Source organism: Lissotriton helveticus, chromosome 2_1 (assembly GCF_964261635.1).
Source record: "Lissotriton helveticus chromosome 2_1, aLisHel1.1, whole genome shotgun sequence".
NCBI lineage: Eukaryota > Metazoa > Chordata > Amphibia > Caudata > Salamandridae > Lissotriton > Lissotriton helveticus.
Window position 1 is genome coordinate 1525244677 of NC_136059.1, and position 26443 is coordinate 1525271119.

General features: G+C 43.5%; 1 protein-coding gene across 4 annotated transcripts in view; it reads left to right on the forward strand.

Annotated features, from left to right (window-relative positions):
* The window catches only part of LOC144818757 (uncharacterized), a 261995-nt gene that overhangs the window by 15773 nt on the left and 219779 nt on the right, over positions 1 to 26443 (forward strand). For all 4 annotated transcript variants that reach the window (XM_078676475.1, XM_078676477.1, XM_078676476.1 and 1 more), the window contains exon 2: positions 8778 to 8898. In XM_078676475.1, coding sequence (XP_078532601.1) covers positions 8778 to 8898 — 121 coding nt within the window. The remainder of the gene's footprint in view (positions 1 to 8777; positions 8899 to 26443) is intronic.

Sequence of the window (26443 nt, forward strand, 5' to 3'; positions counted from 1 at the left end):
TAAATCTTTTTCATCATCTGCTGATCAGACCCAAAACTGATGCTTTTAACAAATCGGCAGCACCCTGTGGCTGCGACGGAGAGTCTCCACAGGACATGCTGCATTTTATATTTTATGTAGATTTTATGACTATCCACGCAGGCGCTATCTGGTCATTCTCTTAAAAAAATAATTTTACTCAAATTAGACCAGCCCTAATGTATTTACAGCTTTTGCATCATGACAGTATTCTCCATATTGTTGAATTTTTAAACTTGACTATTAGGCTAAGAAATTGTCTGGCTATGTAGTGGCTCTTTGATATGATTGCACTGGACACTTTTCCCTCGCTGTAAAGCTGTTACTGCACTTTTTCACTCTGGCACTTTACTTGATATATGTACAAAATGGTTGTGTTTTTATTGTTTTTATATGTATATGTACTTTTATGGTTTGTGTAAAACCGAATAAAGTTTCTGAATTGAATTGAATTGAAAAACAATAATTGGCAAAGCCAATAGGCATGACATTGTTGGTCAGCCTTATGGTTTTGTCAATACGTGTCTTGCTTTGAAATGGTTTTTGTAACACTTTATTGCTGTGGGAGCTGTCATGCCCTCATCACTATAACAAACATCCTGTGTGTACCTGCTTTTGAAGGCTACAGATCTACTTGACCCCTTCGGATTTGAGCTTCTACCTTGGTGTTCGTGGAAGATTCAAGACATCTTCATTTACATTTACATTTTACATTAAGGTACTTTGTATCTTACTGACCGTTTGAGCCTGGGTGTCCGTTGGAAGCGCATGATGGCTGCGTTGAACTGCTCCATGTTCTCGTGAGTCCTTCGTGTGTAGCAGAACGCAGAGCTCCTCTCGAGACCTGCGCTCCTTGGAGACCGCGTCACCGCGCAAACGTGCCACCCTCCTTACGCTCATACGTCAACACGTAGCATGCAATGTGCTGCCATTTTGACTGCCATTACCTTCTTGTCACGGATCTTGCGGTGATACGCACACCTTTGCCACCGCGCATTACCGCGGCCTTCTACTTTTTACAGAAGCACTTCAGAAGGAAGCGAGCAACTATTGATATTTGTATTTACATTAATCTATTATCTATCTACATTGGATTCTCACCTTCGGATTTTGGAATTGCCTAATTGTTGAGTGCAACAACTGCGTATCTTGATTGGGTACATTGCTTATTATTCAATCTGAGTTGTTATTTTCTTATTGTTTTTTTTCTTCCTTCTCGTTTTCATTTGTTACTGGTTTAATTTAGAAATGAGCACTGCTAATTCTGGTATTACTGCTCCAATTCCATTCTTGGCACATCCAGGTGAGCCTATTCTAAAATGGCCAGAATGGAAAGACTATTTTTTTAACTATATTTCAGTCCTGGAGGATGAGAGTGAAGACTCTTATTCTGCAGCAAGGAAGAAAAAACTACTTCTACACAATCTGGGTCCTGAGGGTTTACGTGTTTACTATCAAATGGAGAAGAAAGTCAGGGCCAGCAGCACCGATGTATTTTTTGATGCATTGGAGGATCTTGATTTACATTATCACCCTACCGTTTGTGTAGGCATTGACAGGTTTACATTCTTCCAAAGGAAACAAGGAGCCAATGAAACTGTCGAGGACTATGTCGCTGCGCTATAGAAATTAGCGATTACTTGTAAATTTGGTAATTTGCATGACGATTTCATCAGAGACCAGCTTGTTATCCATTCTGCTTATGATGGTATTCAATAAAAACTTTGGGTAGTGGGGGAATCTCCGTTAGCTGAAGTTACTGCCTTGATGAAAAAGGCGGAACTGTCTAAGAGGTGTGCCAAAGCAGCCTTGAAGAAAGAGGGTGAAGTTGGAGGCAAGGTGTCTAGCAACCAGAAAGTAGAGAATAAGAAACCGAATTTAAAAGATCCCCATAAACCTAAGACTATACCATATGACAAAAATCTAGGTGATAGAGTACCTACGTGCTTTAGATGTGGCAATAAGGGTCATTATGCTAAAGACAAAAGTTGCCCAGCTTGGAAATCCAAATGCACGTTTTGTGGAGTTGCTGGTCACTTTGCAAAAATGTGCAGGAGGAGACTTAATAAGTCAGGACAGAAACAAGTCGTGTGTTTGGGACAATGGGAATGATGACATGGATGATAACATATCTTTGAATGAAGACGGTGTCTTGTGTGTTGATGGTGAAGAAATGTATGATAATATTGTTTTAGGATTGGAGTCGCAATTTTCAAAGAAACCTCGTTGTAACATAGTTATTGATGGGGTGCTTATGGAGATCATTGCAGACTCTGGCTCTCCGTATACAATCATTCAGAAAAATATATGGGAAGAAAAGTTTCAAAATGTTTTAACACCTTTAATGCTACAGAGATTCATCCCCCATGCTGATCATCGATGAATCCCATTGTTCATGACGAGCTCAGCTCGTCATGAGCACACAAGCAGTGTACTGCATGACGAGCTGAGCTCATCATGAGCATGGAAGGGGTTAAACAAAGTGTTAGATCCCACTGACATTCATCCTCTCACATTTACTGGGGAAGAAATTCCCATGGTGGGTTTTACCATTGGTAACTTTGAATTCAAAGGGAGATCAGCTTCTGGCAAACTGTATGTAGCCGAGAAGGGTCCTTCGGTTTTAGGCTGGAGGGATCAGGGTGCCTTAGGCATCATACTTGATCCTAATAGGAGGGATCAAGTCTTGCTTCTTCAAGACCAAAAGCAGTCCGTTATTGATGCACTAAAGAATACGTTTCCTAATGTGTTTTCTGGTAAGGTAGGGAAACTTAATGGTTTTGTGCATAAGATCATTCTAAAGGAGGGTGCAATTCCCATTTCACATAGAGCTAGGAACATTCCTTTAGCTGTAAGAGATGGAGTCCTAGCAGAATTGGATGACTTGGAAGAGAAAGGTATAATTGAGCCTGTGGAGTGTAGTGAATGGCTGGCTCCATTGGTCGTAGCCAGGAAATCCGATGGCCGGCTCCGTCTCTGCATCGATTTGAGGGATCTTAATAAAAGTATTGTGGTCGATAAGTTCTCACTCCCTAGGATAGAAGAACTACTAGCTCAATCGCAAGGGATTAAGTGGTTTTCCACATTCGATTTAACCTCGGCCCACTAGATTTTACTACATCCTGGAAGTAAAAATTTAACAGCGTTCATAACCCCTTTGGGTGTTACAGATTCGTATGTATGCCCTTTGGGTTGGCTGTCTTCCAATGGTTGATGTATAGGATATTCAAGGGCATCAAAGGGGTCACGTACTTCCAGGATGATATTCTGGTGATGGGTCGAGGCAGAAGTGAACACGATAAGAAACTGGACTTGGTTCTAGGGAAACTTTCGGATTGTGGGTTAACAGCAGAGTTAAAAAAGTGTAGGTTTGCCATGAACTCTGTTACTTACCTTTGCCATGAGGTAGGAGGCACAGGAATTTTACCAAAGAGTGATCTAATGAAAGCTATTAAGGAGACACCTTCTCCAACTTCGAAAGAAGAACTCAGATCCTTTTTGGGATTGATTGAGTTTTATTCTAAATTCATTAAGAATTTCTCTTCTAAAATTCACAACTTAAGGAATTTATTAAAAACAGACAAGTTTGTGTGGAACCCAGACCTTCAAAAAGAGTTTGTGTCTATTAAAAATGAATTGTGTCACGTTGTTCCGTTAAAAGGTTTTGATCCCTTAGCCCACAGCATTGTGACTACCGATGCTAATGGGAAAGGGTTGGGAGCAATGCTTTCTCAGGTGAATGACAATGGCACTGAAAACACTGTGGCCGTTGCTTCTAGATCCCTTACTCCTTCAGAGTGTAAGTTTTCTGTGATTGAAAAAGAAATGCTGGCTACTGTATGGGCTACAGAGAAGTTCAAGCAATTCATTTGGGGCACCCAATTTACGATCAGGAAGAATCATAAACGCCTTTTGAAAATTCTTACTTCTGAAGGGGTTGAAAAAAGAAAGCCACACCTAGAATTACCGGGATGACCTTGCGTATGTTGGATTATATCTATGATGTAATTTATTTACCTGGCAAGGAGAATCTGGTAGCCGATTTTTTGAGTAGGGCACCCTTACCCATTTTAGACAAGGTGGAGAATGAATGGGTTGATTTTAGTGTAGCATGCATTTTTTTTTTATTTTAAAACATTTTTATTTTATTTTTGTATACAACTGAACAGTACAGTCATGCAGTCAACGGCATTTCTCCCCCTAGTTCCACTCCCACCCCCCCTGAACAACACATTGTGGATATGCAGTACATCATTGAATTGTAAAAAAGGACTATGCATCAAGGTTCCGGCTCCCCATTGCCCCTTCCAACCCCCCCTGCCCACCCTTCCATGAACTAGGAACGCTACAATATTTTCAATCATTCCCCAATCCTCCATCCAGTCCATGATAATGTCTCCACTTAGCCCAAATTTTTCAAAACTTCCTAGGGCACCCCCTGGATTTATAGGTCACCCTCTCAGCCGCCATGTAGAGGTCTAGTCCTCGCCTCCATTTCTCCAGGTCAGGAGGAGTCGGGGAGCCCCATCGTTTCGCAATGTCTCATTTGGCCACCAACAGGGCCAGGACCAGGAAAATTATAAGTGGGCGTGGCAAATCCACATCAGTGGACATCCCCAGTAAAGCCAGCTTCGGCTCTTGTGTCAATGGAACTCCCAGGACTTCCTGTAATTCCTAGAAGACCCGAGACCAGAATGGTTGGATCACTGTGCAGGTCCATAGTGTATGATAAAAACCTCCCCCTTCCCCGTGGCATCTGAGACATCTATCATTCTCAATTTTCCCCATTTTATGTAGTCTTACCCTGTCGTAGTATGTCCTATGTAGTATGTTATATTGAATGAGACGTAGCCTCGATTTTATCGCTACCTCACGGGGGTGCATCAGCACTAGCTCCCAGTCTAAATCTTCCAATGGTCCCACTTCACTCTCCCATGTATCTCTGAGCTTCGCAAGGTCCCCCAGCATATTGTTGGTTAGTGTTTTGTATGTAAGTGAGACTGCTTTCCCCTGAATCCTTTCCTGCAGAAGCCGCCCTTCCAGTGGAGCGTACTCCGCTATCTCTGACAGTTGTATCTGTTGCGCTCTCCATGCGTGCCTGAACTGGGTGTACTTAAAAAAAACTGCGAGGTTTGCAGTCCAAAGTCAGCTCTCATTTTTTGGAAGGACTTCAATTCTCCCTTAGCTATAACATCTCTGATGTTAGAGATGCCAATATCATCCCAACATTTGAAACCTTTCAGTTTGTGTAACTCACGTAGCCACGTACAGTGCCAAAGCGGTGTCTGGCAAGTGGGGGTCTTGTCCCAGCCGGTGCATTGCATGGCTTTGTTCCAGGCTCGTAGTGTCGTACGGGTAGCCGGAAGTAGTTTGCGCTGTACTGACCCTCCATCTAAGTAGTGCAACAGGTTGTGTGTGGATAGTGTATGTCGTTCTAGGGCATAGGTGGGATGATCTGCCGGCAAATGTAGCCACTCGTTAATCGGGGTCATGTGTTCCGCCCAATAATAGGCCTCTAGATTCGGGAGTGAGATTCCGCCACTATACTGGTGCCTCTGAAGCGTGGTCAGCGCTATCCTAGGTTGCTTTCCTAGCCACAAAAATGCCCTGAGTTCCGAGTGAATTCTGCGGAATAATGTGTCTGGGAGGGAGTAATATTCATTCTGTAGGGCGTACAGGTATTTGGGGAGGATGATCATTTTATATAAGGCTGCTCGCCCTAAGAGTGTGAGCGGCAGGCGTCGCCATCTCTCCATATCCGCTATCGAGTTTTGTGTGGTCCTACCTATATTTCTTTGAAGTGAGAGTGTCTGATCCTGGGTAATGTAGATCCCTAGGTATTGAAAGCCCTCTGTAGTAGTTACTAGTCGTTGGGGTAGCGGCGTCCAGCGTCCACCTCCCCCTGGGTCATATAGTACCGATTTATGCCAGTTAATTTTATAACCGGACTGTGCACCATAATCTTCCAGCTCTCGGAATAACTCCGGGATGGTCGTCTCTGGGTCAGTGATATATAGGAGGACATCCTCCGCATATAGGGACAGCTTCTCTTGGGCCGTATCTGTGCTTGTTAATCTAAAACCACTAATACTCTGGTTCTGTCGGACCCTGGCCGCCATGATTTCAATTGTGAGTGTGAAGAGAAGGGGCGATAGAGGGCACCCCTGTCGGGTCCCTCTTTGGATCTGAAATTCTCGGGATAGACTCCCGTTCACTCTTACCCTGGCTCGTGGTGCAGTGTAAAGGAGTCAAACCCATGCCCGGAATTTGAGGCCAAAGCCAAACTTTTCTAGCACTCCTTCCAGAAATGGCCAGTGAACCGCATCAAAGGCCTTTTCTGCATCAAGGGAGAGGAACCAGTGCGGCGCCAATTGTATGTACGTCTGAGATTGAATTTTGTGGCTCTGTCAGGTAGGAAGCCGATTTGGTCTAGGTGTATCAAACCCGGTATCACTGTCTGTAGCCGGAGAGCCAGGACAGTCGCCAGGAGCTTCACCTCGATGTTCAGGAGGCATATAGGTCTGTAGGATGAACAGTCCTCACGTGGTTTGCCCTCTTTGTATATTGGGACTATTGTTGTCTCCGAAAGGTCAGCCGGGAGCCTCTCGTCCTGGTAGGCACCTAAGAAGAGGTTTCTCAAGTGAGGAGCTAGGATGTCCGTCGTACATTTAAAGAATTCCGCCGGGAACCCGTTGGGTCCCGGGGCCTTCCCTGGCCTCAGTCTGCCTATCGCTAAAGTAACATCGTCTGTCGTAATGTCAGCGTCAAGGGCCTTAACTGATTCTGGGTCTAGGGATGGGACTTCAATCTGGCTCATATATTGGAGAGCATCTTCACTCGAACCTAAGTTCCTAGCGGTATAAAAGCACTCATAGTGGGCCGCGAAAGCCTCAGCGATGTTTGCATCCGTGCAGGCCAGACCACCGTCTAGTGTAGCATGCATTTCCTATTTTAATAGTTGTGAAGACACTGATGTAACTATTATTCAAGACTTGGATACTAATGCCATTTCAAAGGAAGAATGGGTGGAAGCTTATAGTAATGATTCCTTGCTTCAAATTGTCAAAACCTTTATACTTAATGGTTGGCCCTGTAAGAAAGACATTTTGGTTGCTTACAAAAGTTTTTGGGAAATCAGAGAAGAACTTTCTGTGGATGATGACAAGGTGATTTTGAGAGGGGAGAGGTCTGTGGTTCCGGAATTGTTATGGAAGAGAATTCTAGAGATATGTCACTGTGGGCATCTTGGAACAGTAAAATTAAAGAAGAGAGTCAAGCTATGGTATTGGTGGCCTAACATTGACAAAGATATAGAAGGAGTGGTTAAATCATGTGTAGTTTGCTCCAATGCTGACAAATCTCAAGTATTACTTAGACCTTCTCTAGGGGAAAGGATTATTCCCCATGGTCCCTGGGAGGAGTTAAGTATTGATTTAATGGGTCCTGTGTCTGATTTAGAAGGCACGCCTTGGTTTCTTCTTGTCATTGTAGATAACTTCTCTAAATGGCCTGAAGTAATCTTAATTGACAACACTGAAAGTAACACCATTGTTGATTGTTTGGAGAATATATTTCTGAGGGAAGGTATCCCTAAAGTTATTCTGACTGACAATGGTACTCAATTTTGTTCAGGGAAGTTCAACAGTTTTTTAATCAGGAATGGTATTAAAGGTAAAAAAACTCCCATATATCATCCTGCCGGAAATGGTATAGTGGAACGTTTCAACAGGGTCGTCATGGGGAGTATTCAAAGTGCCATTAGCATCAACAAAGATTGGAGGAAGGAATTGTTTAAAACTATTTGGGCATTCAGGATTACACCTACATGGACTGGCTACAGCCCATTTAGAATACTAAGAGGCAGAGAACCCTTCACAAGGGACAATATCACTTGGAATCATAATTTTTTTTGTAGTGAATGGTCTCCTGCGGTTGTTAGAGCTAATCTTAAAAAACTTCAGGAAAATTATAAGACCTATTATGACCATGTACATGGCACTAGAGATATTTTTCTACAAAAAGGTGATGTTGTTAAAGTAAAATTTGCACATAAAGCTAAAAAAGGTTGCAGCAAGTTTTCGAAACCTCTTAAAGTTCTAGAAGTGTATGCCAAATCTGCTAAGCTTATTGATGGGAAGGTTTGGCATTTCAGCAGAATGTCTAAGTGCAATGAAATCTTGAATTGGGGCAATCATGATGAGATTTCCAACGGTTCTGCAACCAATTGGTTATGGGATGAAGTTACTGATACTAAAACTGCGGAAGGTATGACGTCTTCTAACGTTGGTAATGATTTAAATGCACAACCGATGTCTTCTTCTTCAAGAAGGAGACAAGTAACACTTCCTAAGAAATTTAATGACTTTGTGATGTAATTTGAATTATTTGTTAAAGGAGGAAGTGGTCGCATTTAGATTGTAGGTATTGCTATTTATTCTTCTTTGTATACTTTACTATGTACCTTACTACATGACATCTTATGACATTGTTTAGTAATTGTTTTGCCTTATTTGTCTATTAAAGAAGGAGGATGTGGTATCTAGGCTACCTGTCTCTAGGTAACTAAATGCCACTGGTTCTGGAATGTTACACTCAGAGTCAGTTGTATGCTGGCTGTGGTCTGAGGTGGTTGTACCTGCCTGTTTCTACAATAAATCTACTTACAACCTTTTTCCAGTACTCGTCTTCTCTACATACTTTTGACGCCACTGCTTGAAGCTGCTGATTGTGTGATGTAACATGCATTGTCTTGGTTACAGGTTACGTTCCAGGATGTTGCTGCCTGTTTCTCTGAAGAAGAGTGGAAGCTTTTACATGAGTGGCAGAAAGAGCTTTACACAAATGTGATGAAGGAAATCCACCAGGCCTTGGCATCACTGGGTGAAGTTGAACAGTTTTTCTTTATCGAAAGGGTGTTGATTTAAACAAACTGCCACTATTGTCAGATAATAGTTTGCATGTGTTTATTTTTGTATTTGTTTTTGGGTTGTTATACTGCATGACGTCAAGCTTAGAAGTTGGTTCAGTGAGCCCCTTGGGCCAGTGTTTTTTAGTTGTGATGTTGGATCGTGTTAAAACATAGGTGCTCTACTATGTTCACAGACATTCTTGGTACCAATTAACTTGGAATTCAGCCCTCTTGCTTTCCTGTGAAATATGCTGGTGGAGAGCGTGATGTCATAGATGGGGATAGGTGATGTAATTATCTATGAGGCCCGATCCCTTTCAGGGAGTATGGCATAGTCTTATGCTATAGCCACAACGTAATGTACAAAGTTCCCCAGGTGGGGTGATGGAAAGTAAGAGTATGTCAAATGGAGCGTGAACAGAGAAAGATAGGGAAAGCCAAAGAGGGGAATACCCTAGTTGGGCCAGCTGCTCTGTCCTGACCAGACGGTGGGGGTAGGTGTTAGCAGCGCTGACCGCACGCTATCTGGGTTCCTGACCTTCACGTGCAGGTCCCACTGGAGCAGACTGCGGGGCATCTTATGATCTCCCTTAGGGTCACCCGTACTAAGCAGGACTTTCTTGCCTGCCCCTTTATGACCTCAAGGCATAAGGTTGTATGAACACTGAAAGGAAGTGAATTTCCACCACTTTGTTACAGGCTTCCTTTATTTCCGTCCAGACGACAGCTCTCCCGGCAGCAACTGCTGTCCCAGGAGTTCCACACAGAACACAACAACGAGCGCTCTCGTGGAGACATCATTAAAGCCACAGTAACATCCCAACACATCCCCCTTCCCTCAATTGATTACAATAAACAAAATGAATGATCACAACTAAACCCACCCCCTCCCTAAACAAAAATAAAATACATGTTATGATTAATGATTTAAACAGAAACAAATGCATGACTGAATTACAAGGTATGACTAATAACATTCAGTATGTGACAAAGTCTCGAAATTTTCCAGGAACTAATTTGCACCTGGTGGAACAACGTTTAGTAATTGTGCCATTAGATTCAGCATTTGGTTTAGCAACAGGCAAAACCCTTGGACTGGCACCAGGAGACATTGAACCTGAGTCAGGGGTGGATACATTATTAGACTTTAGACCAAATTTGCTCTTTACAAACTCCACCTTATGTCTAGGAACAATGGAAACACGAGATTTGTTCCAAATCTTTCCATTCTCCAGAATTACCACATGATCCTTAACTTCCTTGACTAGAACAGGAGGAGAAAAACGAGCCAAACCTTTACGCAAAAGTACAGGTTTCCTGATCCTCACCCAGTCCCCCGGCTGCACTGGGGATGACCTAAAGCTACCTTGAGCATAATTAGCTTGAGTACATGCTCTGACATCTGCTACCCTGCCTAACTTGACTACATCAACATCTTTCCTTGACATCCAATCCCTGTTCAATTCCGAACCTGCCACTCTACCTCTGAGTAAAGTAAAAGGTGAGACACCCGTGCTGGAATTGGGAGTAACCCTTAATGCCCACAACATGTCAGAAATTACTTTCCTCCAATTCAAACCATTGACGCTGGCTAGTTGTAACTGATCCTTGATTACACGGTTCAACCGTTCAACCAATCCATTACTCGAAGGATGATACAAAGAGGTGAGAATGTGCTTGATTCCATGAGACTTGAAAAAACTGTCCATTTCACTCGACACCAATTGAGTGCCATTATCAGACACCAACTCTTCAGGCCAACCTTCCCGCAAAAAAATGTCATTGAAAAAATTAATAACAGTAGCCGAATTCATGCACTCAACAAATTTAACCTCCGGCCACTTTGACATGTAATCAATCAAAACCAAAGCATACTTCGGAGTCGCCCCAAGATTGTAAAATGGACCAGCCACATCAAATGCCAATTTATGCCAAGGCAATTCCTGAACTTGTATAGGAGTCACCGGAGAAGGACACGTAACTTGGGACTTGTCACTAAGAACACAAGCACTACAATCACGAACACAGTGTTCGATCGCCTTGTCCACTCCAGGCCACCAAAAATCTTCACGTACTCTTCTCTTCATCGCACGAATGCCCAAGTGACCAACATGAGCCAAATCCAAAACCTTTTTGCAAAGAGCATCCGGAACCACCAATAAACCACCCCTACGTAAAACACCATCAATTAAAGATAGCTCATCACAGATCCTCCTGAACGGTACTAACTCTGAAGGCAAGGATTTGTCATCGAGCCAACCATTAACCAAGTAATCCATTACACAGCACAAATTCCTATCTTCAGATACAGCCAACTTCCAATCAGTCTCTGACAGCGTAATTCCAGCTTCAGATAAGGAACTTACTGCACACACCATTTCTAAATCCTCACTACAGTGCTCCAAATCATCATGAGGAAGAGGCAACCTGGACAAACAATCAGCCACATTGTTCCTTATGCCAGGGACGTATTCTAGATGATAATCAAATTCACTAAGCCTGTATTGCCACTTGGCAATGCGAGGAGAGGCCCTCCCGCCACCTTTAGTAGTGAAAAGGTCAACAAGAGGCTTGTGGTCAGTCTTGAGTACAATGTGATTTCCCCAAAGAAAATTCCTGAAATGTTGTACACCCCACCATAAAGCCAAGGCCTCTTTTTCAATGGTTGAATATGTGCTCTCCGCTCCACGAAGAGTTCTGGAGGCGAAAGCAATAACCTCTACATTACCATCCAATCTTTTCTGTGACAACACTGCCCCAAGACCCACATTACAATACATTGGTCATTGATGTTGAAAAGTTTGAGGGGACGTGCTTGTACAATTGCATTTTTAAGTAATGTAAAATCGTTAGCACATTCTTGTGACCAATCATACTTGACATTTTTCTTTAGTAAATTCCTTAAAGACACAGTTCTATCAGAAAAATTACGAACAAATTTGGCGTAATATTCAACTAGCCCCAGAAAAGAACGTAATTGATCCTTGTTTGATGGTTCTGGTGCATTTTGAATGGCGTCTAACAATTTCATTTTGGGTTCCACTCCCTTAGCCGAGATGTGGTGACCCAAATAATCCACACTATCCCTGAAAAATTTGCATTTGTCTTTTCTTAATGTCAAACCAAATTTTCTTAAAATCCCTAAAACTGTTCTTACCCTACTGTTATGTTCATCCTCCGACTTCCCATAAATGAGAATGTCATCCTGAAAGAAGACGACTCCCGCAGTCTCTTTAAAAAGGTTACCCATAAGGCGTTGAAAAACTGCGGAAGCCGACGCCAGACCGAATGGCATTCTCAAATAACGGAATGCACCCTCTGGAGTTACAAAAGACGTAAGGTGTCTTGAATCCTTGCTCAACACAACCTGGTGATACGCTGAAAAGATATCCAGAGTGGTAAAATACTTGGCGCCTTCCAATGTTGATAACATTTCATTAATATTCGGTAAGGGTTGCCTATCAACCCAAATGCAAGCATTCAAATCTCGCAAATCCACACACATCCTAAGGGACTTATCAGCCTTTCGTGCTAAAACTACAGGCGACAACCATTCTGACGCCTCTATCGGTTCAATCACACCCAAAAGACGCAATCTCTCCAGTTCGTTCTTCAATTCATTTCGCATACTAAGTGGCACTTTACGAACCTTATGTGTCACCGCTTTAGCTCCCTCCTTCAAAATAATTTGGTGCTGAAAACCCTTGAGTTTCCCCAATTTGTCGCAAAAAACTTCCGGAAACTCATGCACCCATTCGCTATCAGAAGAAACACTCAGGGAATGTACAGGCTCAATATCAGGCAAAGAGGCATAATATTGCTTAGCCTCGCGTCTAGACAAAACCATCTCTTTATGCTTAGGATCAAGGATCATACTAAGCTCACCCTGTTTGTGCCAACCTAGCAAATTGCTACCGTCTTTGACAACATAAATCATGGAAGACGTAACATCACCCTTGAACTCAAGCTCACCCCTAAATTTTCCTAATACTTCCACCCTCTTGCCTCCATAAGCAAACATTTTAATAAAAGATTGAGACAACAAGATACTTCCTATCATGTCTAGATCTTTAACATTTACTATGGAAAAAGGAGAACCAGAATCCGCTAGAAACTTGATACACACACCATTCACACTAATGGGACAGATTGGAGATTTTCTTCTCCGCGCTCCATCAATAGATGCTATTTCCACAATACCATCTGCATCCATAGGAGAAGAAGATAACATTAATAACTCATATCGCTCATCTTCCTCATCAACATAGAAACGCTCATCAATGCTCTTCACCATGTGTGAAGATCCTTTCTGTACACTAGTGGCCTTGCACAAACGTGCCAGATGACCTTTCTTGCCACATTTGAAACAAGATTGATTGATTGCAAAGCAGAATTTAAAGTTTCCTAAATGAGATCTACTACCACAGCGATAACAAGATAATCCTTGTACGTCATTCCTAGTCTTGTTGGAAGGAGGTGGAGAACGAAAGGCATTAGGATTCGATGTCCTGCGTTCTGAAGTCTTGACTGCAGTTTTGGTGGTAACGGTATTGATGTCAGAAGATTCTGCTGGTGTTGGAACTGTAACAGAAGATGCAGGAGTACTCATTTCCTTTAAGCAGAATTGGGAATGTTCGACAGATTTGGCTAAAGTCAAAGCAGTCTCTAAATCGGGGTCACCAGAAGTCAAGAGTTTTTCACGCACTTTCCTGTCATTTGTGCATTCAATAAGTTGATCCCTGATTATTTCATCCCTAAATTCCCTGTAGTTGCAATTGACTGCTAGGATCCTTAAGGCAGCAACAAAATCGTCGATGGATTCTCCAGGCATTTGCGCACGTTGCAAAAACTTATGACGTTCTAAGACAGTGTTGCGTTTGGGACTATATCTTTTGTCCAGCGTTTTGACCAGAGAAGCATATTCATCCAAAACTTGCGCATCGCCATCATCACTTGAAATTGATACTCTCACTTCTTCAAGAGGTAAGGTTTCAAGAATGGACCTGCCTTCAGGCCCCAAATTGTATACTAGTAGTGCCTTCTTCTTTTTGGATGTGAAGACGTCACCATCAATGGCTTCAATATAAGCATCAAAGGTAGATTTCCATTGTTTCCAGGGCATAGGAGGAGGCCCAGGAGACTGTAAAAAGGGAGGTGGTGAGGCTACTTTTTCCATTGCGTGGGGAGCTGCTGCCACAAAACTTCACTAAAATGTATTATTCAAAATTTGTTGTGAAGTGGTTAAATTGTCTTGTAAAGTCTTGATGTTTTTTTTTTTATTTTTTTTTATTTTTAATATGCAAAATTATTAAAACAGTATGAGAGTATCATTGAGTATTGTATTTCCTTCTCTTTCTATGAATGTACTTTCTTTACTGCTTCAGAGAAAAGTAAGAATTTCATAAAGGCTGATGAAGAAATGTGCATCACAATGCACTTGGAACTACAGCATTGAGCAGCGTCATAGTGCGCTGTAGATTACAGAGAAAGCACACGTCATAAAGGTGTTCAGAGTCTGGGTGAAGGAATTCAGAAGCGCGAGTGCTGATGTACTCAGAACAATGTCAGAGCTCGAGGTTGCACGGCTCGCGCTTAAGCGTTCGAGTCCGTTTCTCTGAGATTGAAAGTCGCGCTGGCTACAATGTTGTAAGGAAGGTCAAATTAAAAGTTTTATGAAAAATTAACAATCGCGCTAGCGTTTGAAAAGTTCAAGGCGTCTTGAAATATACGCGGAAGTCTTTAGAGAAGGAAATCATAACTCACGGCCAGAATTGCACGTCTTGCCGCTTTTCTTTCAGAATTGCACGTCTTGCCGCTTTTCTTTTAAACGCGACGTGCGGTTGCTCCGCTCAGGCAACCTCTTGGGAAAGATGAAGCTGGACCCGCGTCGCCAGTGAAAGGAAGTGAATTTCCACCACTTTGTTACAGGCTTCCTTTATTTCCGTCCAGACGACAGCTCTCCCGGCAGCAACTGCTGTCCCAGGAGTTCCACACAGAACACAACAACGAGCGCTCTCGTGGAGACATCATTAAAGCCACAGTAACATCCCAACAAACACCTTTCTTTATATTTTTTCACTGTGTAGTACGTCCCACTTAGGTCCTGACGAATTGCCATCCGGGCATGAAACATGTTGACCTGATCAGGGGGTTGTAGGTATATTGCTCAATATTACCTGTAGCATTTATCTCCCCTCCCACCTTTTTAACCAAGGGCGCCAGCCACGTTAATAAAATTCATTGTGGACTGACCCACCTTTTTTACTTTTCACCGCACTTCTCACGACTACACCCAACTTTTCCTCCCCGCACACCCGCATGCATCATATGGCAGGGACAAAAGATCTCCGCTAAAGAGCCCCTTCATGGGTGCCCGTCGGACATTGCATCGCCAGTCCGACGAGGAGCAAACCCATATGATGAAGCATGACATCTAGCTTGCTAGGTGTGTGAGGGTTTTAGTCCCAACTAGGGTATTCCCCTCTTTGGCTTTTCCTATCTTTCTCTGTTCACGCTCCATTTGACATACTCTTACTTTCCATCACTCCACCTGGGGAACTGTGTACATTACGTTGTGGCTAGTCTCTCGGACACGTACACTGGACCCCATTAAATATTGTCCTTTTATGGTTCCCTTTGTTGTTATATAGTCTTATGCTATGTCTTATGTTGTCCAAGCATTACAGTCAATCCCGCCTGAAAAAGGAAACATTAGAAAACGTTTTACTCTGCCTATATCAAACTGGATATCTGGGAGGTGTTTCAGGAAACATAAAAAAAACAAAGCTCTTGTGTTTGCTAAATTAAATGGACTCAGAGCATTGAACCTCAATGTACGAGCCAGTGGGCATCTGTTCTCAGTCTCTGATGCAGTCAGAGGTTGTCTGCCTCGTAGAGTAAAGATCAGTTCATGGATTGTTATCCAAGTGTCCCATGCAAAACAGCAAGTGTCGCTGATGAATTGAGGGGAAATGTCTTTGTAGCCAGTGCCCTGGCTGGGAAGCATGTCAACTATCCCATGCTATTTATAAGCTTATTCAAAATGTGAAATGATATTTTGAGGTACAAAGGCCACCTCCCTTGACAGGATTGGTTAGTGTGGAAAGCATTTAGAACCTAAACCACTACAATCTCTGTGAAATGAGCATTTTGACCAGGGATGCATAAGAATAGCTCACCATTTCATATTATGAATCATTTCACTCAACAGATCATTTATTTCTGAGTTTTCTAAAGCAATGTGTTGCCTTTCTGTATCTTCAGAGCACTGAATTTAAGGAAATGGTGTCTACACCTTGGAAAGGGAAGTTGCTGTCAAATTGGGCACAGAAAGTAATCATTCACCCAGTTTCCTTACCTGCACACCTTATTTATGTTGCTCTCAGTTAAAAGCAAGTGTGAAGACTTCAGTTTCAGGAGTTTCCTAAACCTGATAAGGACAAGTTCCACTTGTAAGGTGTGGTTAAGTGTGTTCCAGAATTCAAAATTTGCGAACATTCGCGACAAGAATTTTCAGTTCTATTAAGGACATGGAGGCGAGGATTATGCTTCTCATTTTCTTTACTGAAAATTCTCAGCAGCCAATCATAAAGTAAAAAACAAAATAAACACTACAAAACCCATAAACCTTAGTGGGTGTCACATGGCAACCATAGAGTAGACCCCTATATAAGGAGCATAAGAGAATACCACATCCTCTTTCTTTGTGTAAAAATAGCAGTTAAGTCCAGAAATAAATACAATCTGACATCTGGTAACACCCGGAAAGAAGAATCCATCCTGAGGAAATCCACAGGCCAACAGGCAGCAACGAAAACTTGAAGTTAGCGTCAACAAAAACAGCATCCTCTCGGAGACGACGAATATCCTCTTCAAAGGTGAAGGGCAGCAAACTTTACTTGAGATCAGAACCTGAAAGTGAGAGATAAAGCCGTAATACCACACTCCCAAGAAGAGTCATAACATTACGGAAGGGTAAAAAACTGCACAAATATACATTGCAGTATATAAACAATTCAAATCAGACATTACAGTACTGAATTACGGGTGGGATAATCCTCGCCTCCCTGTCCTTAATAGGATTGAAAATTCTTGTCACAAATGTTCGCAAATTTCGGATTCTATGTCAGGACCAGTGGCTCCGATTATGCTTGTTCAAAGCTGTGCCACCACAACAGATGCAACATTGACAATAGGTTTATAATAAAAGGTTTTAAATGTAGAATCAGAGGACCAATCGGCTGCATTCATAATGTCTAGTAAACTGACTCCCACAGAAAAAGCCTTGGATGCCATAGCACCACGAGCAGAATGAGCACCGAATTTGGAGACATCAATACCAGCTTCACCCATGAGCCAACTCACTCATCTTTCCAGTGTAGCTGGGGTCACTGGGCGAAACGGTTTCTGCAGAGCAATCAACAATTGACCCGCCATATCTTGGTGAAAACCTGCAGTACTCACCTCATAGTCCCGGATACATTGTACCACACACAATTTTGGATTGTCAGGAAATGCAGGATAAGTGACAGAGGAGGTATTACATTTAGTGCGTCTGGTGACCAAAAAAGTAACACCCTCTGGAGTGAATCGGCGACCCGCTAAGTCTAGAGCGCGAATATCAGACACTCGTTTGCAGGAAACTAGACAAAGTAGCATAGCGAGCTTGGCAGAAAGCTGTTTACGAGACAAACATTGGTTTACAGGCCAGGTATCTAAGAAACGGAGGACAATGGAGACATCCCAAAGCTCTGAGTATTTAAAACATGGTGGTTTAACCAACCGGATACCTCTGAGCAATTTACACAATGAGGGATGTTCACCAAGAGGTTTGCTTGCAATGGGTAGGTGACCTGCCGAGATGGCCAACCAGAAATTATTGACAGTGCGATAAGCAAGACCTGAAGCGGCTAGAGACGCAAGAAAGTTTACTACCAAGGAGACATCTACTGTAATGGGATCCACCTCCTATTGAGAGCACCAATCACACCATCGTTTCCACGCTGTAGCATAACGCTTGTGTGTGTTGGGCTACCAAGCCTCGCTGATAAATCTGGTAGCGTCTCGTGAAAGGCCTGGCACTTTCCAGTGATCCCCAAAATTCGCCAAGCGACTAGTGAAAGGCCTGGCACTTTCCAGTGATCCCCAAAATTCGCCAAGCGACTAGTATGAGTTGACCTGATGTTATCAACGGGTGCGGAGATTTGAGAGGGTCTAACAACCGATTCCACCTCTGGTGAAGAAGGACCGGAATCGCACATAACATTTCCAGAAGGGATGGGAACCACGTCTGAGCCCTCCAGATAGGTGTGATCAGAATCAACTCCGAACGATAACACCTGGCTCTGGCCAGGACCCTCGGAATCATCACAAACGGAGGAAACGCATAACAGATAGCTGGGGGCCACACCTGCAGAAAAGCATCCGTGGCCAGAGCCTCCGGATCTGGACGCCAACTGAAGAACGCTGGAATCTGTTTGTTGAGTATGGAGGCAAACAGATCGAACTGGCAAGGACCCCACATCTTGGTCAACAATCGGAACACTCGAGGGTGAAGCCTCCAATTGCACCCTGGAAGATACCCTGCCGCTACAAACAATTTGTTCTGAAGGCAAAAGTGCCAAAAGTGCTTTGCAATTTCCGCTAGAAGTCGGGACCGAGTCCTGCCCAACTTGTTCACATAACGAACCGCAGACACGTTGTCCATGCGGAGAAGGATGCAACAATTCGTCTGACGGGGCGAGAGGCACCGAATCGCAAAGGAGCCTGCCAAAAGCTCCAGACAATTGATGTAGAGATCCAATTCCTCTGGAGACCAACGGCCGCCCGTGGAGACTTGACCGCACCGGGCTCCCCAACCCCACCGACTGGCATCGGACTCGATCACTACCTCCGGAGTGGCGCCGAATAGGGCTCGACCGTTCCACGACTCCATATGTTCGCGCCACCATAACATTTTCCACCTCGCCTCCTCTGAGAGAAGGATCTGATCTGAATACTTGAGGCCTTTCTGGAGATGTCGAATCTTGAGCCTTTGAAGTGCTCGGTAATGAAGGGGACCCGGGAAGATCGCTTGAATAGAAAATGCTAACAACCCGACGACCCGGGCTACAGACCTCAAAGACACAGTCTGCTTGTTCAAAATCAACCTCAACTCTCTCTTGATCAATCTGATTTTCTGATTGGGCAAGAGGAGTTGACAAGAGATGGAGTTGACCAGAAATCCCAGGAACTCGATAGACTGAGATGGAATCAACACTAACTTCTGAGGATTGACCAAGAAACCCAGATTCTGCAATAGAACTATGGTCCAGGCAAGATGCTGCATTAGTAGGCGAGGACACTGGCTTATAATGAGGATGTCGTCCAGATAAATTATGAGGCGAACGCTCCGGGCTCGAAGAACTTCGACTACAGGCCTCAGAAGCTTCGTGAAGCACCAAGGTAGGACTTTGTACTCGTACCAGATTCCCTGCCATTGGAACTGAAGAAAAGGTCGATGTGGTCTGTAAATGGGCAATGACAGATAGGCATCTTTCAGATCCAGGCGGACCATCCAGTCCCCTTCCTGAAGAAGATGGATCCCCTCCATCTTGAAGTGACAATATACAACCCATCCATTGAACTCCCTGAGATTTAAAACCAGCCTGGATCCACCCCCTTTCTTCTGAACTAGGAAGACGTTGCTGACAAAGCCATGAGGGTGACGAGACGTCTGTACTATGGCTCCTTTCTGAAGCAGAGACTCGATCTTGCTGGAAATGAACATCTGATCTTGAAGGGAAAAAAGCATGGGACGAGGTGGAAGAGCCTGTGAGGGAGAATGAAAAAACTCTATCCTGTTACCCTGCACCGAATCCAGGATCCACACATCTTGCGAGATCTTTTGCCAATTGTTGAGAAAATACTGGATTCGGCCCCCCAATTGAACCTCTGAAAAAGGAATCTTTCTTGTTGCTGGTACGGGATCCACGTGTTGGGTAGAAGGAGGCGGAGGAGTTAGAGTCCTGATACCTTCCACGTTGGGAAGAATAACCCCGCTGGGCGCCTTGCTGGTATCCGCGGCCGAACAACCGCCCCCTATTTCGTCCGGCCCGGCCAAAAACTGGACGAAATGCCCGCTTTAAAGAACCATGTGCTTTGTCAAGGCCACTGAAAGTAGCGACAAACTTAGTCAACTCTTTCAAAAAAGGCTGACCGAAAAAGAGGCATTGTGCCAAAGGGCCCGATTCAGATGTTGACAATTCAGCCAACTTTGGGTCGAGCTTTAAAAGAATAGAGCGACGGCGCTCACATGACATGGCACAATTAGCATTGCCTAAGAGACAGATGGTCCACTGAGCCCATCCAGTCAAATCATCAGGATTAATGATCTGGCCCGTGGTCTTAGCCTTGAAACCCAATTCCAAAATTTTTGTTAATGGACCGGTCAAATCCAGTAACTTATCCTGACAGGATCGCCATGCACGATCAATCCCTTTTTTAGGTTCCTTCGTGTATTTCTTGAGATAGGTGAGCATGGAAGGATCCACGTCAGGCGTATCCGCGACTTTGTCTGCCAGATGCGGTCTAGGGCATTCTGAGCGCAAGCGTGCACGGACATCCTTATCAAAGGCCTGCCGCAGGCGGGACTGAACATAGTCAGCAAGCTCAGTAGAGGGGAGCCAGGAGGAGGAGTTAGAATGAACAATTTCAGCGGGGTCAAAGTTAAGCAAATTGGGATGGGAAGGAGCATCAACAAAACTTTCTTTGCGTCGTTTCTTAACTGGTGTAGGAAAGGCCTCCGGTTCAGACGCAGTGTCAGAGGAGGAAGAAGTATCATCCTTAACGCCTTAACCGCGGTAAGATTTACCGTGGTGCGCTGAAGATTACGAAAACCCGCGGTTCATGACGAGCTCAGCTCGTCATGAGTGTACGAGAGGTGTACCTCATGACGAGCTGAGCTCGTCATGAGCGTCGAAGGGGTTAAGAGTTGAACTGGAAGGAGTGGCCTTGGACAAAGATTCATAGGAGTGATCTGAGGCTAAAGTCTTAGCAAGTTTGGCGAGATCTGAAGAATGACGATTCTGAGAACCCTTGGAAGAATGGGATTTGGAACCTGGAAGCCAACCTTGTTATAATGCATAATTACACAAATGGCATTTCAATGGTTCAATGGCTTTGACCATGGCCTTATTAACGGAGTGCTGCCCTCCTACATCAAGAGCTTCGACAAGCTCATGCTCCAAGGACCCAGAGGGTCTTCCTCATAATATTCTTCCTCATAGTAATATTCCACCATGGTGACACAACGAGTGTCAGAAAATATACCCACAAGAGGAAACTGGAGCTAATATGGCGACACAAGGAGTGTCGGGTCAAGAGAAAATCACACTAGACGCACTTAAAAGCATGACAGTGAAATAAGGGTGAGTGGTGGACCCCAAGCAAGCCACTACAACACAAAGGCACAAGACCCTACGTGTGCAACAAACTGTAGAATGTGGATGGAGGGCTTGCCCAGAAATACCACTCCAGGCAAAGCCTATGCACTAGTATACTGCCCAAATCACAATTAAATAAAAATGAACGTCACTGGGGGTGTTAACAGACTTGTGGGTAAAGAGCACAAAGTTTGCGCTGTTCGCGCTGCTCCCGCGCTCTCTCAACCCGATTTTGCCTCGAAATCGGGAAAAAAATGGCCACCGCGCATGCACGGAACAGCTTGTCAATCACCAATCAACAGTAAAAGAGGACTACACGTCGGAACGACGCGCGTCCTCTCCCCCGAGTCTCCCACTCCACCGGGTGCAGACGTGGGCACAAAGCGCCTGGTCACAGGAGGCTGGAAGCGCTCCTAAGAAAACAGGTCAGACTCGCACAAGCACAGCGAGTCGCGGAAGCCGAATCGGCAAAGAGAAATCCCCCGGAGCACAAACCACTCTCAAAAGCAGGTAGAGAACGCCGAAAACGCGTCACCCCCGCAGACCGGCAAAGACACAATGCGCGAAGCGCTCACACAGGCAGCAACACACAATTAGACATGCAGTACAAATTAGCAAATACAAGACAGAGAAAGTAATTGCACTTAACTGGCTGTGGAGCAGCAAAGAAAGAGGATGTGGTATTCTCCTATGCTCCTTATATAGGGGTCTACTCTATGGTTGTCATGTGATACCCACTAAGGTTTATGGGTATTGTAGTGTTTATTTGGTTTTTTTACTTTATGATTGGCTGCTGAGAATTTTCAGTAAAGAAAATGAGAAGCATAATCGGAGCCTCCGGTCCTGACATAGAATCTTCCTCTTGAAGGTTTGTTTATTGAACCGTGATAGAAGAGCTTCAGCAAAGATCTCTGGTAGGAGGTAGTGATGTGTCAGTATCTGAAGGTATGATGGACCTCTGTCCCAGTTTGCTTTGTGATTAAAAAAGCATGTATGTAAAGAAGCTCAATTAAAAACAATATGTAATTCACAATTAAACTTTCAATTGTCATTGGAAACCTGATTTATTCCGGCATGTAAACAAGGAGTTAACTGGAGATTACTTTTTTCTTTACACCATGTCAATCAACTTCATTGGCACAAAAAAGTTTTTTTTTTTAAAAGATTCCTCTGTAATTAGGGAGACATCCTTTACAACGCAACTTTTACCACGCAGTGCCTTTATGACGCAACTATTACAACGCATGTCATTACAACGCATTGCGCTGGGGGGCGCTCTAGGATAGGGAATAGATTTAATTTACTATCCAACATCTTCCCTACTATCCACGGGGACTGGAGTTGGAATAGTAAATTAAACTATTCACTATCCAGCACTCCTTATCGCTATGCGTTGTAACAGCATGCGTTGTAAAAACTGCGATGTAAAGGCATGCGTGGTAAAAGCATGCGTTGTAATGTCATACATCCAGTTCAACCATGTAAAGTTCTGGCCTCCTCAAGACAAAAAGAAAGAACGTACCTTTAGAAAAAGACATGTAACAAGTAAAAACACGTGTATACCTATTTACAGAGGCATTCTACCATATTTTAAACACTTGTGTTGATCCAATCAATAGATAAGTCTAGCTCACAAGTACCAATTCAACTTATTGTCGTGCCACAAGAGAGACAATAAAGAACATAATGGATAATTAAATGGAGTTTATTTCATCAAGTGCCCTTGCGAGAAGGTGAATATTGGCCAAACTACTCAAGCTGTCAAACCTTGCCTTCTACAACATAGTTCACACATCAAATGCTGCACACAAGGTACACCATTGTTTAAACACTTCAAATCAATGATGTATTCTGAAAAAAATGTTTTGTTGGTCAGTACTGTTTGTAGCACAAAGAGATCCAGTGTGCGATCTGTTTCCACTATATCATCCAACATGGAAGCCAGGATGATCGAAAAATTTCATACAGGTACCTCCGGGTTGAGCAATCATGAGGAAATGTAGGCCTCTAACCAATGAGCCCTTTCTCTATATGCGTTACTTTTGAGCAAGACTTCTTCTTTAGTCTTCTCTTATATGCACTTTCCTTCTGAGAGGTTAAACACCATAATGCTCATTTTTTAGGTCTCGCGTGCTGCTTAGAGGGACCTCTTGGCATCGTTCTGTACTTTCTGGAAACTCATGCTTATTTTGCAATCTTTCCAATGAGTACTCGTGCATGCTGAGCGTTTGCCTTGCAGGAGCGAGCAGCGGCGCCATCTGTTTGCAATTATCGCGCTCGCTCCCGCAAGGCAAATGCTTTGCATGCATGAGTACTCTTTTAACTTTCACGGCCCCTCACAAACAGTGAAAGGCCAGCAGCGGCGCGCAGGGGCCATGTGTTTAGGTCGGCGCGCGCACCACTCCCGGGCTTGTTTATGTTTTGTGTTTGTCGCACTACCGTTTTTTCCGCTTGTCTGAGATTTTAATCAGTAAAGTGCACATAAACGGCTATCACAAAAGCAAGCATTTTTTTCCGATAAAATGCTGTTACGCTTCCAGGTGTTCTTCTTAGAGACCGGCCATTTCCTACCACTAAAAGCAACATCTAGTTGCCATAACTACGAAGCGCATCAGACACGTCGATAAAAACATAGGAGGGGGTCAGTCCCAATTTACAATTTAGAATTAAAATTATTGCTACAAAAATAAGCCTGAAAAAGCCAGTTCACAGAAGAGCAAGGGGTTCAGCAACCAGCCCACACCTTAAAGCGCGCAAAAAACGCAACTCATGGCATGTGTTCATTCATGAGCAAACAGCAGATTTGCACAGCTTCGTCGGGGCACTGGCTGCAGAATATCACTGAACAGCATAGCTTTAACACATCTCCAGTCTGTTCCAGACAATTGTGAGCAGAGGTGGAGTAACATCACCCCACCACACCGAAAGTGCCCAGGTCACGTGGCCGCCCAGCCCTTCCCTCACCGGACGATCATGCACCTTGGAGCTTTGTGGCCTAATGCATGGCTCTCATTCTCGCCGGAATCCCTGGAGGTGCCGTTTGAAGGTTTCAGCCGAGGCCTCTTTGTCCACACAAGTCTTGCAATAAGCACATCACAAAAATCGCATGGTTTGTAAACTGGAAATAAAGACAAACGTGACTCCTGGGTGCACATTTAGCTGCCGTGCGGTAACCTCTGCCGGGCTGCTGACTTGCTCAAATCCTTTATCTTCTCACTGAAGTGAAACATAATCCCCACAATTATAGACTGGTCTTCAGTACAATGGATTCTGGGTACAGGCAGTATCTGAGACCAATAGAGCTCTCAAAACATCTATGGTTATGGACAGAACCCGTATGTCACCTGTCACTGCTAAAATAGCTCAAAATGCTGATATTTTATTTCCTAAATCAACTCTTAATAAACTGCCATTGTCAATGAATATATTTAATTGGTAATTTCCAAGACGTCTAAACAACCTGCAGCTTGGCTCAGGATTACCCAAATGGCCAGAAAATGCTGAGGCAAAGATCCACATTACATGGTGCACTTTGGTAAATACCTCCTATTCCAAGTTTTCCTCTAGAAAATGAAAAATTACATTTTCTCCCAAATACCGCACCTACTGACTGTTCTTCACCAGGTAAACTCCAGCAGGTGCACATGCCCAAATTCATCAGAAACAAGCATTGGCATAGCCAATAGGTCTCGCCTTTGGGACCTTATAAGTATTTAGTTATGCAGCACAATATCCATGGTGCAACAACATCAACTGTTGCATGGCTAAACACTTATAAGGTCCCAAAGCCGAGACCTATTGCCTATGCCAGTGCTTGTTATCTAAAGTGTACTTGCTTAAGTGTATATTTCATCATGTTACATAGACCTGCAGATTGTCTTTCCATGATATAATTTAAATCTGTAGAACCTTTAGTTTGGAACAACCATCAGGGACGAACTAGACCTACTTGTTTATACAGGAGATACATTGCAGTGCTTATATTGTTTACCTTACATGAATAATTGTTTATTCTGTTTTTTTATTGTAAACATTGAGCAGCCTTCTACACTGCCTATGGTTGAAACAGAGGTTTGAATGTATTTGTATACCTTTTATGGAAAAAGACCTTTCCTTGACTGGAATTTGTTTATCAGGCATTGTGTCCAGTTGCCATGGTTTTCATAATCTTCGGGTTTGTTCCTATACATTATAAGATGGCCCCCATGAAAAGCGAGATTGCCACGTGAAGTACGCAGCCTTCCCAGCATGCTATATTGTCACTATGCTTTTTTAGTTGTTTAGTTCCCTAACGGAGCACTACAACAGGCCTTTAATGATCTTTACAGTGATTTAGCTGATACATTTTAAAAGTTAACTGTCACCCAGGGTAAGATTTCCCATGTACGTGCACTTCTTCTGCTTATATGCTATGTATGCATAGTTACAGCCTTCTTTAATATTTCTCGTGTCGTTACAGAAATTGACTTTGTCATTCTGACGACCACACTGAAGCTCAGCAGTATGTAGCATAACGCGGTTTTGATGATGTGTTTAGTAAAACCGCCTGAACCTTTCTGGCTTTATACACCATCTTTCAGTTTAGTTCTTGTACTAGAGCTATCACAGTGGCTGTTTTATTAGATGCCTGGCTCGTTCTGATTTTTGAACAAGTGCTCTCGTTACATGGTAAGCCTGGATATACTGTGCACCCCACTACTCTTTTTACCTTGGCAACAGGCACCCCTATCTTTGGACTGCATTACGGTCGTGACCACATGTGATTGTCTTTGATAAGGACCTATTAGCACATGGGATCCTGCATGACTATCTTGTTGAATTTTCTTCCTTTGGGCTGGCATGCATACTAGTGCATGCATTTGGGCACAGGCATTATATGGTTATGCAGAGGTTATTTCCATTATGGTTGTTATGTTTTTTTTTGCGTCACGTCAATTTGTTCAGTTGACGCTTGTGAGCTGGACGTACCTATTTATTTATTGGGTCAACACAAGTGTTTAATATATGGTGGAATGCATCTCTGTGTAAAAAAAAAAAAGTAAAAAAGAAATATATATATTTTTACATATATTTTTCCATGGGTACGTTCTGTCTT